The 13,096-nt window shown below is 30.3% G+C and overlaps 1 protein-coding gene across 1 annotated transcript; it reads left to right on the forward strand.

The window, feature by feature from the left end:
• The first annotated feature begins 2,388 nt into the window (after window positions 1-2,388).
• On the forward strand, window positions 2,389-9,895 carry LOC123898712 (probable LRR receptor-like serine/threonine-protein kinase At3g47570). The gene is made up of 5 exons (XM_045949726.1): window positions 2,389-3,176; window positions 4,889-5,260; window positions 6,503-6,721; window positions 6,904-8,889; window positions 9,045-9,895. The coding sequence occupies exons 1-5, from the start codon at window positions 2,444-2,446 to the stop codon at window positions 9,380-9,382; spliced, it is 3,648 nt and encodes a 1,215-aa protein (XP_045805682.1). The 5' UTR covers window positions 2,389-2,443; the 3' UTR covers window positions 9,383-9,895.
• Window positions 9,896-13,096: the final 3,201 nt, after the last annotated feature.

Here is a 13,096-nt window from a genome sequence, read left to right on the forward strand (position 1 = left end):
CTTCCCAAGGTCATGGGTAAATGGGTCGGCCCAATTTTAACAGCTCTACTTATTAGTTCAATATAGTAAGAATTAATTTCCAAATTATTGATAATCATGCCAAACAAATATGGGCCTCTAATTATTGATCGTTATACTTCATATTGTTTGTTAATGAGCTGTATTATACTGAACGTGAAATTCACTCTAGTTACCAAAAATTCCCACCTAACAAGTCTAATAGTTATAGATGTGAGAGGTGTGTTAAAAAATCTCATATTAGATGTGAGTTGAACGTGAAATTCACTCTAGTTACCAAAAATTCTCACCTAACAAGTCTAATAGTTATAGATGTGAGAGGTGTGTTAAAAAATCTCATATTAGATGTGACTTGTCCTGCACAAAAATTTATAACTAAGAGGCAATCCTCAACTATAAGCCGATTTTGAAAATATAAGTTACATCAAAAACTCAATTCTAAGAGATAATTATTGTGTGAAAGAGATTACTCTTATTGACTCAATAATGTGAAAGAGAAGAAAATAAAGATGTGTTTTATGGAATATGAATAGCGCAAGAAATCATATAAGTTGAACACAAGTATGAATAAAGTAAAATGGTGTCAAAGAACATGTCAATGATAATAGCTCAAATCATAGCAAAAAAATATAAGGAATAATAATGTCATATCATCAAATGTGAATGCAAAAGCTTCAAAATCCAAATTTGAGTCTTCTTGTTAGGTAATTGACTTCGACTTGAATTAGTGGCTCCCCTCTTTTTCGTAAGTTGATTTGTCCTCTCTTAGCATGTGAAATTGTGAATGCATTTTCTCCTACTACAAGGCTACAAGCTACAGCCTACAACTCACATGAGAGAAAGAGAGAAAAAAGGACAAAAGTTATGTCAATTTTTTCAAATGTATTTTGTATGGGACTGATTTAAAATATAATTTTTGAGGTTATTACAAACTTTATAAAAATTATGGATTTAAAACAAATTATGAGTGGTTAAGTAAGTTTAGTTAGAGCCATAAAAAAACATCTAAGAAAATGCTTGTAAATTTTGTAAAAGAAAAGTTACTACTATAGAATGAGAAACTTTGTAATAGCTGGCCTCTCTTTTTCTGGACAAATTTGACTCACAGTAAGCATGTAGCTTATTAACAACTTTATACTACAATGCTTGTCACATATGCAGTATTGTGTAGCTATTTCCCAAGTAAATAATTAATGAAAAATGCTAACTAGTGCCTCTGGGGCACAAGATGGTCAAATAAGGCTGTTTTGTTTTTTTCTTGTCCCAAATTATAAGGGAAAAACAAAAATCACACTTATTAATAAAACGTAAAACATGATAAATTAAATGACACATGTTGGGCGCATACACATGAATTCAAAAAATTTAAAAATAAAACATTGGATTAATATTAAGTGATGTGATTAAATTGTTTTATTTTTATTTTTTCTTCATTTGTGTGTGCACCTAAATATATTTTATTTGTGGTTGTGCCTATCTAAGATTTTCTCTGTCTAATATGTGCATAAGTAAATAAGTTTTAAACCAACGTGATTTTGGATTAAAGTGTTTAATAAATTCTCCTGTGACAAATCTAGGGATGGCAATTTGACCAATACCCAGAGGGTACCCGCAAAAATTACTCACAATGGGTAGGGTAAAATCCCGCATTTTGGGTACGGGTATGGGTAATTACCCCCAAAAATGAACGGGAATGGGTGCGGGTACGGGTACCTTAGTACCCACCCCGCCCCATACCCGCATAATATATATTTATTTATTTTATTTATATTATTATATTATAATATATGTAAATCAATTTAAAACAATACAACTCTACTAAACTATTATATATTTTTAATAAAAATGTTTATTTATAACATAATATAAAAATAATGTGAATATTTAACATAAATATGAACTTTAACATAAAGTTAGTAATAATTTTGTTTATAATTTTCATTAGTCAATATTTAAATCTTTGAAATTTTTTTAATTCTATTAAAATTATATGATATTTTATAATTGATCAATTTATTTTTAGTAAAAATGCGGGTAACGGGTACGGGTATGGGTACCTAGGTACCCATAGAGTATGGGGACGGGGGCAAAAGTTGTTACCCATGCGGGTATGGGGATGGGTACGGGTATTTTTTCAATCCGCGGGTATGGAGATGAGTACTATAGTACCTTACCCATACCCTACCCATTGTCATTCCTAGACAAATCAGTTAGAAGAATCCGAGTTTAATTCTTGGTAAAATAATTTTTTATTAAATTTTACTTACCTCGTACCAGATTCTGAATTAGGCTTTCTCCTCATAACTAAAAAGTTTTACACCAAGCAGGTACACTTATTGTGAAGTTAAAAAACGTCAGCCTGTATATATTATTATTATTATATATCCTCATCGTTGCTTAGACTTGGTCATATATCACATTTTCAATGGCCAAACTATGCTCTAGTTATTCTAATTTGCTCTGTATTCTCTCTGTCTCACTCTATTACTTCTTCTTCACTACTTGCTTAGCTAAAAGTACTAAAAACATCACCACAGATGAATTTTCACTTCTAGCATTCAAATCATCTATTACCTTAGACCCTTATCATATGCTTAGTAATTGGTCAATTTCCACTAATTCTTCTTCTTCTTCTTCTTTCTCTTCATGCAATTGGGTTGGTGTTACTTGTGATGAACATCATGGAAGAATAAATGCATTGAATCTTAGTAACATGGGCCTTGAAGGTACCATTTCCCCTCAACTAGGAAATCTTTCTTTTCTTGTTTTTCTTGATCTACAAGGCAATAATTTCCATGGTGAGTTACCACAAGAGTTACTTCAATTGCATAGATTGAAATGGTTGGATTTGAGTTACAATAATTTTGTTGGAGAAATCCCTTTAAGGATAGGGGACTTATCAAAACTTCAATATTTAGATCTTGGTTATAATAAAATTGTTGGATATATTCCTCAATCTATATCCAATTTGTCAATGTTGGAATACTTAGATTGGAAATCAAATTTGGTCAAAGGAACTATTCCACATGTTATTTGTCAACTTGGTAGGTTAAGAATTTTGGATGTTAGAAATAACAAACTCTCTGGAATCATACCATCCACAATTTCCAACATGTCTTCACTTGAAGAAATTCATTTGTCAAATAATTCATTATCAGGTATGATATACTCATTCCATTACATCATAACATGCATGTGATTAAGTTTAATTAAATTTACTTGTTAATTTAATTTTTGTGTAGATACTTTGTATAATTGCATTGTGCAGTGTACAAAGTACAAACCGCAAAGTACTGCATGGTGTAATTGCATAGAAAAAATTTGGTAGCAGAGTAAACTGTAGGGTTTTAAAAACTTTTTTTGAAATGCAGATTATTGTTAAAAATCAAGAAAAATGTAAGGATAAAAAACATAGGCTAAAATGCAATTTTGGTCCCCCTATTTTCAAAAAAATGAAGTTTTGGTCCCCCTATTTTAAAAACCAACTTTTTAGTCCCCCTATTTTCATTTTTTTTTGAGTTTTGATCCCCCATCATATTTTAGGGTTAATTTTGTTGATGTGGCCTTGTATCTAATGATGTGGCAACATTCATGTGGACAAATTTAATATCCATGTCATTATTATATATTTTTAAATTCAATAAAATTTTATTTATAAAATATTTTAATTGTTAGAATTATATATTCAACTGAAATAATAATTATTAAATCTTATAAAATATGAAATTTGAAACCCTAATTATCAAACCTTCAACTACTAGAATTTTATTCACCGTCGGAGAGAATCCTTCCTTATGGATTTCACTAATCCTATGGTTTCCGTTCAAACTCAACAATTTTTGGATTTTTAAAAACGAAAAGAAATTAGAGATGATTTTGTGTTTCAATAGAAATTACTCATACTCTTTAAACTATTTATGACTTTGGATGAGTTTGAATGAAAACCCAAAAATTGTTTTAAGTTTGAAGTTTAATTATAGATTGATTTTATATAAAGTTGGATGATGATGAAAGTTGAAGGTTCTTGAAACACAAAACTTGCTTTCAATATGCAATTGTTTGATATGAATCAAAGAGGATCATGTCCATGTTGTGATTGTTTGTTTTTTCTTAGGTTTAATAAATTAGAGGTTGTGAATTTTTGGATTTTTTATTTTAATGACTTTCTTAGGTTTAATTAAATTATTTTATAAAATAAGTTTTATTGAATTAAAAACAAATAATGACATGGATATTAAATTTGTCCACGTGGACGCTGATATGCATTAGTGACAATGCCACATCAACAAAATTAGCCTTAAAATGGAATAGGGGATCAAAACTAAAAAAAAATTAAAATTGGGGGACTAAAAAGTTGGTTTTTAAAATAGGGGGACCAAAACTTCATTTTTTTGAAAATAGGGGGATCAAAAGTGCATTTAAGCCAAAAACATATTTAATTGGGTCCATCATGTGCCACGTCAGCTTTCTGTCTAGAATACAAATAGATAGACTATATATGGTAACGAGAGGAAACTATAGAGTTTTTAAAAAGATTTTTTGAAATATAGGAATTAACGTTAAAAAGCAAACAAAATTTAAGGATAAAAAATATATTTAACCATTAAAAGAAATTCAATTTTTTTTTTTGGCTTTTACCACCAGTTTAATCTGGTTCAGGGGCCAGTTCTGACATCAAGTGGTTGCAGCCCCCTCCGATCGCAGTTGTTGGGGATCGAAATGTGGTCCTCCCTACCAAGTTCAGTGTCAATCACCACTGAACTAACTAACAATTGGTTTAATTTTTTATTTTTTTTTGTAATGATCTTTTTTATGATATGAATGAATCATCCTAAATTTCTTCCTCTGTCTATAATATATTGAACTAAAGGAGAAATTCCAAAAGGAATTGGTGATCTTACACAACTGACAATCTTGAACCTTCAAAATAATCTTCTCTTTGGCAACATATCATCAACAATATTAATGTTCAACAACTCATCATTGCAAAAATTGGCACTTGGTTTTAACAACCTCAGTGGCATTCTTCCATCAAATGTTTGTCAAGGACTTCCAAACCTTAAATTACTCTATCTTTATGTTAATGATTTTTCTGGTAAGATGCCAAATATTTGGCGTTTTTGCAAAGAGTTAGAAGATTTGGAGTTATCCTTCAATAATTTTGACAAAGGACATATGCCACCTGACATTGGAAACTTGATCAAGCTTCAATCTTTATATCTTACTAGCGTCAACTTGGAGGGTAAGATACTTTTGCCGACATACTATTTTTTATTTATTGTTTCTTTAAAGTTACTTACCTTTACAAAATCATGTTACCACAACTATTATTAATGATTTGTTAAGAAGTTCCAGATAGTTTGACTATAGATTTGTAGAGGTTATTTTTTATCTTTCAAATTGATTTTGTAGGATTAGATAGGTCCAACATTCAATTATAAGATAATTAAGTTTTTTTTTAAAAAAATATTTGTCATTAAATGTAAGTCTCACTTATATAAAAAAAAAGTTGCAAGTCTCACTTCAATTATTTATTTTTTTTCACATATACTCGTAATAGAAAATATTTCATCTGTATTTTATTATAAGAATTTCTATAAAAAATTATGGGTATTAAAAAAAATTGTTGGAGTAATAAATTTGTTTGAAAGTTAGTTTTATATATTTACCCGTATAATTATTAATAGGGTCATGCTAACTAGTGTCCCCAGACCCGGATACTAATTAAGAAAGCAAAAGAAGTCATTTTTATATTGAAAACAAATATTATATATTTTTAAAAAATAAAATACACCAATTCTAATATTTATTTATCATATTTAGTTTTTTAACTAGTGCTCTGGGACACATTAGCTAACATTTTTCTTATTAATATTAATTAATATGATGAGAGAGAGAGAGAGAATGCACTTACGAATTTCAATATGATTAATTAAATAGGGGTTTTTCGTAAAAGAAATATTGAATGTGAAATTTCCTAAGAATAAAGAAGAAAAAAATGTCTTAATAGGAACAAACGTGTCTATTTGGCAAGATTATGGCCGGTCTTGGGCGGGTGCAACTAGCACTACATAATCGGGCCTCCAAATTTTTGTGCCTCATATTTTCAATTTATTGATAGTAGTAATTCAATTGATTTATTATTTGTTAGCTGATTTGTTTTAAATATGAGAGTATAATTATAAAGTTCGTACCACATAATAAGAGTATTAGTAAGGATAATTATTTTTTATATTATTGACGTTATTTACAATTTAAATAAAGAATTATTTTTCCTGAACATTTTGCATTTTCTTTTATTAAAAGATTACTTTGAACATTTGAACAGGATCTTCAAATAGTCAGGATCGACAGTCCGACCCTAAACAAGACCAAATAAACTAACTTGTAGAGTATACCTTAATACCATATAGCTTATAAATTTGCATGTCTAAAACAAGGTTTGACTAAGACATTATAGTTTATTTTTGGATGTTACATACAGGTGAAATTCCACTCTCCCTCTTCAACATCTCTTCTTTAATGGAGATCAACCTTAATGGAAACAATTTATATGGAACTCTTCCACAAGAGATGTGTAATCAACTTCCTCAACTTGAGATTTTTACCTTATTTGGTAATCATTTTGAAGGAGCCATTCCACGATCAATTGGCAATTGCACATTATTGCAATCATTAACTTTACAGAATAATTTTTTTTCAGGTATACCCTCAATTTTCCATCTTTGTTTTATACTTTAAATTAATTTTTACAACCGATAGAGAATTCCTACTTAGTTTAACTTCTCATGAATTTTCTCTCTTAAGCATTTCATCCATGTTCATGCTTCATCTTATACATGTGTCTTTGTTTATTTGTTTTTCCTCCTTGATATGTGATTTTAGGTTCAATACCAATGGAGATTGGCAATCTCAATCAACTTCAGCTTCTACAAATGGGAAATAACAGCTTAAGTGGACCTATTCCTTCAAAAATCTTCAACATTTCAACATTGGAATATTTGCATCTTGAACAAAATTCTTTCACAGGCATGCTTCCATCTAACATGGGATTTGGCCTTCCTAACCTACAACAAATACACATATATGGAAACAAACTTGCTGGAAAAATTCCAAATAGTATATCCAATGCTTCAAATCTAGTCATAATTGACTTGAGTTCGAATGAGTTTAGTGGAAATATACCAAACTCATTTGGAAATTTAAGAGTCCTTGAATCACTCATCATAGCTGGCAATAATTTGACAATAGATGATTCTCTTGAATTTGACTTCTTAACTTCACTAACAAGTTGTAGATATTTGAAACATCTTGAAGTATCTAAGATAAGTTTCCAATCAAAACTTCCCAAGTCCATTGGAAACTTAACTTTAGAACACTTTTGGGCAAACTCTTGTGGAATTAATGGAAATATTCCACTAGAAATCGGAAACATGAGCAACCTGATTCGCTTATCTCTGAGTCATAATGATTTCCGTGGATCAATCCCGAGTACAATTAAAGGGTTACATAAACTTCAATCTTTGGATCTTAGCTACAATGGATTGCAAGGATCTATAGTTCATGAGCTTTGTGAAATTAGGAGTTTGAGTGAGTTGAATTTAACAAACAATAAGCTTTTTGGAGAGTTACCAACATGTTTGGGAAATTTGACTTCTCTTAGAAAGTTTGACTTAGGATCCAATAGGTTAACCTCTACAATACCTTCCTCATTTTGGACTCTCAAAGATGTTTTAGAGGTAAACTTATCCTCCAATGCTATAATTGGAGATCTTCCACCTATGATTAAGAATTTGAGAGCTCTTGTATCATTAGATTTGTCAAGAAATCAAATTTCAAGCAACATTCCATCAACCATAAGTTTCTTGACAACTTTAGAAACTTTGTCCTTAGCATATAACAAAATCAAAGGGCCTATTCCAAAATCACTTGGTGAAATGGTAGGCTTGAGTTTCTTGGACTTGTCTCAAAATCTTATAACCGGCGAGATCCCAAAATCCTTAGAGTCACTTTCTTATCTTAAATACATTAATCTTTCATACAATAGATTGCAAGGAGAGATTCCTAATGGAGGACCTTTCAAAAAATTCACATCTCAATCTTTCATGCATAATGAAGCACTTTGTGGTAGTCCTTACTTACTATTTCCTCTATGTGATAAACAAATTAGGAAAAAATCAAAGACAAAGATGATATTAATCACTTGCATATCTTCCTTAATTGTTGTGTTGGGAATTGCATGGATAATACTTCAAATGCATAAAAGGAAAAAAGTTGAAAAACCTCTTGAAAAGGATTTATCAACTAATTTAGGGCTTTTAAGAAGGCTTTCCTATTCTGAACTTGTGCAAGCAACTAATGGATTTAGTGAGAGTAATCTACTTGGAAGAGGTGGCTTTGGATCAGTGTATCAAGGAATGCTTTCTAGTGGAAAGATGGTAGCAATTAAAGTACTTGATTTGAAATTGGAAGCAACATCAAAAAGCTTTGATGCAGAATGCAATGCTATGCGTAATCTTCGACATCGAAATCTTGTTGAGATTATTACTAGTTGTTCAAATGTTAATTTTAAATCTTTGGTCATGGAGTTTATGTCAAATGGAAGCTTGGAAAAATGGTTATACTCAAATAACCATTGTTTAGGTTTCTTACAAAGGTTGAATATAATGATAGATGTGGCATCTGCATTGGAGTATCTTCATCATGGTTCTTCAATACCAGTGGTTCATTGTGATTTGAAGCCTAGTAATGTGCTACTAGATGAAAATATGGTTGCACATGTCGGGGATTTCGGAATTTCCAAGCTCTTGGATGAAGGACATTCTAAAGCTCATACTCAAACTTTAGCTACTATTGGCTATGTTGCACCAGGTAACTTCTTATCTTATAAGTTATATTAGATATAATCAATATGAGATTAATTAGTTAAACTCACTCGAGAAAGTGTCCATAATACTAGATAAATGTTTTGAACTATTAATTATGAGCTTAAACTATTGTAACTAGTGATTAATGTTGACGTGCAGAGTATGGATCTAAGGGAGTTGTTTCTGTTAAAGGAGATGTGTATAGCTATGGAATAATGCTAATGGAAATGTTCACAGGAAAGAAGCCAACAAATGAAATGTTTGCAGAAGAATTAACCTTGAAAATGTGGATTAGTGAATCGATGCATAATTCAATAATAGAAGTTGTGGATTGCAATTTAGTCTCACAACATGGGAAAGAAATTCAAGATATTTTAGTTCATGTATCATCTATTTTGGCTTTGGCATTGAGATGTTGTGAAGATTCGCCTGAGGCACGAGTTAGTATGACGAATGTAACTGCATCGTTGATGAAGATCAAGACCTTATTCATATAATGAAAAAGGAAATCAAGAAATAAAATTACATATATAGTGAATTACATCATCCACATCCTACTTGGTTAATGCTTGGTCACTAAGTCAATGGTGTACCGTTAGTCAGTTGTATTAGCTTATCTATTTAAGCATCATCATTTGTAAGAATCAATTAAGATGATTAATTAGAATGAAAAGTTTATGAAATGAATGGTTCTCACTCTATTCTCTGTAGGTTCACAATCTTCTTAACAGAATTAAATACTCAATGGTATTTGTTTGGAAGAAATTTGTGGAAGAAATTTGCTTGGGTGATTGGATTAAGTTATTTGTTTGGTCATGCATTGTTGGTTTCTATTTTCTCAAAGCTTTTTGATGCTCAAGTCTTGGTTGGCTTAATTGTTTGTGTTGTTTTTCAATTGTGGTTGGGGAATGTCCTAACACAATGTGTCTCTCTTTGTTTGTATTTGATTTATCTTATCTAATGCAAATGTTTTTTCCTGTCAAAAAAAAAAAAAAAGGTACATGAGAAAACATGTTCACTAAAAATTTAAATATCTGATCTAAATTGGAACAAATATATCAATTTTTGTTGCGGATAGACCAAATGACAATAGCTATTGGAAATTCACGCACATAAAATAGAGGATTTGATGTTCGAACTCTAGTCACAGCATCCAACCTAACAACTTTACCATTTCCGCATGTTGAATTTGAATTTTGTCAACAATATATCAACTTTTGATAACTTAAATTTCTCTTATATTTTTGGACCACATAGTGTAACAAAATAGAGGATTACTACATCACATTCAATCACAATAATGAATGACTGGCTATAAGATATATTACACAAAGCCATCTTCCAAATTTGTTTTTGAGTAATGGAAGATGTCTTATAGAGTGGGTCCCACAAGAATTTTCTTCTCAACATGTGTTCATCTTCGGAACAAGATTTCCTGCTGTCAATTTTTCACGCGGTTTCACGCTGTTTTTAATCAGGACCGTCCGATCTAATATTAATGGTTGAGATTGATTTGTACTGATTTAATTAAGAAGCAATATGAACCGACCGATCTAAAATGGACGGATAAGATCTAAGACTGCGTGTAACTTTGTGATTTGTTAACAGCAGAGCATCCTGATCCTTCATCTTCTACAAACAAAACAATGGAAAAAATCACTTTTACTCTTAGAACTTATAGTCTCCTTTCCTATTCATCTTTTTTCCACTAAAAAAACAAATGTGAGATATCATATCTAGGAAACACAAGTCATTGTCACATGTTATATGTTCGCAACATGAAGATAGAGTAGGGTGAGCATGAACCCGAGACCCGACTCGAAATTGATATAACCGACAACACATTGAAGTATTCGGTCGGGTGCGGGTCGGGTCTCGGGTCAACAAATTGCGAAAAACCGAGCATGAAAGGTTGCATATACAGACGGGTGCGGGTCTCTAAAATTCTGTCCCTCCATAACCGAAACTGACCGAACAATCATTAGATGCAAATTAATTTTTTTCCTTCTCTCCCTTTCAATCTAATATACTATTCTCTTTGTTATTTTTATTCATCTTTGATATAAGATAAAAATGTTATATTTTACAAAGCTTATAATTAATAATATGGTGATAAAGAAGGTGATAAAGATATTCTAATATATATATTCTAGATCTATTTTAATTTCTACATCTCTTCAACTTGATATTTTATTGTCTTTAGATCTACATATTGAAAGAAAGTAACTGCATCTAACCCTCTTTGTTTTTTAATTTACTTCGTCTATCTTTTGTTGCATTGTGTACGAGGTATTAAACTACTCGAAAATTAGAAATTTTTGGATAATGGAGGAGTTTTAGATGTAAACAAAGTTTCGATCTAACCCGTAATAACCGACCCGTTCAACCCGTCACCCGTATGACCCAAACCCGAACAAACCGAAGATATAGACGGTCGAAATTGGGTCCAAATTAAATGGTTGCGGTTTTTATCGATTTAGTGATTTTTGGCCCGAACCTGACCGAAACCGACTGATGATCAGGCCTAAGATAGACCATCCACAATCACACAAAATTTTCAGTTATTAAATATGCATAGCTTTTTTTAATCATATGATGAGTTAATTATAAGTTATAATCTCAAAAATTTGTCTTGTGAAACAAACATTAAATATTCCTCTTTAATTTTTAGGGGTTATTACACTTAATACAAAATCCAAAATGAAAATATATTTAACCCTTTTTTAATCTATAGATTATTATGAACCAATATCTTAATTTCCCATGTCATTGGAGTAATATGATGTAACAAGGATGGTATAAAAATTATTAAGTATCTTAAATTAGGGAAAAAAAACTAATATTTTAATTTATGAGAACATAGAGTAAAATTGGTTGTTCAAGCATTGTACAATTTTTTTATCAGCTTAATATAAAATATTCAAAAGACATATTGTACGGAAGAATTCAAATTCAATTGTAGATGCTTATAAAAAAAAAAAATATCAATCGTAGACAAAATAATTCTCAAACAAATTTATTCTATTTCTTTTTTTAAAAAATTATGTACATTTTAATCAAGCTCTAAACTTCTTTTTTTGACAGTAATCAAGCTCTAAACTATTAGAACCGTTTCATGGGAAAGGAGGGTTAAGAAAATAATTGTCTCAAAAAAAAAACAAAATAAATAATTTATATATGGAGTATGTTGGATAAATGGTGTGTGGTATGTGCAACACATACCTGAGGTTCAAGTTGAAATAGTGAGACAATTGATTACATTGTAGTTGTAGGTAGACTCCAACGCCACAAATGACTTCAGTTTGACTGACTTTTCAACACTACTGACTGAGTCTGGACTCTGCAACAAGGAACATTTCAAAAACAAAAATTTGACTCGGTAAATATATTCTAAATTCATTTTTTTAGAATTTTTAAAATAAAAAATGGTAAAATTTTACAAAAAAAAAAAATATCAAGAAGATTTTTTCACCACCGGTATTTGACTACCGGACCGCCTAATCTGATTTGGGTATCAGTTTTGGCATCAAGTGGTTTCAACTTCCTACGAATCATAGTTATGGGGATTAAATCGTAATTCTCTCTACCAAATTCAGCGCCGATTACGGTTGGATCAATTAACGATCGATAAAACCATAAGAATTTAGACGAAAGTTACAATCAAAGACCATTAGCAAAATTATAGGAAATATTATATATGCAACTAAATAAAATAAGAGTGTTAAATTTGATAGATCCTGTTCTAAGGAAAAAATATCCTGTTCTAAAGTTAAGAAATTTAAGAACTTTAGAGTTATAAAAATAAGATAAGATAAGAATATTAAATTTAATATACACAACCAAATAAAATAAGAATATTATTCATATCTTGCTTAGAAAAATATTGAATATCTAATAATTTGACAGCATGTCAGCATCATTTTCTTAATATCTTTCACGAGTTACAAAGATTTTTGTAATATATTGTTTATGATGGTGCATATAGAAGTCTATTATAATACCTTAAGCATAACTATTTTTGTTACTAAACCCTAAGCAAAACTATTAGCATCCCATCTAAATAAGCTATATATTCTAAGAAAATAAATATAGTATAAGCATCTTGAAATTTGTATAGTTAATTTTTATTTTATTTTTTGTAAAAAATGGTGTTTTCAATATAATATTATTTTCATTTTTTATTTTCTTAACAATCATCAGTGCCCTATGTT

Source organism: Trifolium pratense, linkage group LG7 (genome assembly GCF_020283565.1).
Source record: "Trifolium pratense cultivar HEN17-A07 linkage group LG7, ARS_RC_1.1, whole genome shotgun sequence".
NCBI classification, from domain to species: Eukaryota; Viridiplantae; Streptophyta; class Magnoliopsida; order Fabales; family Fabaceae; genus Trifolium; species Trifolium pratense.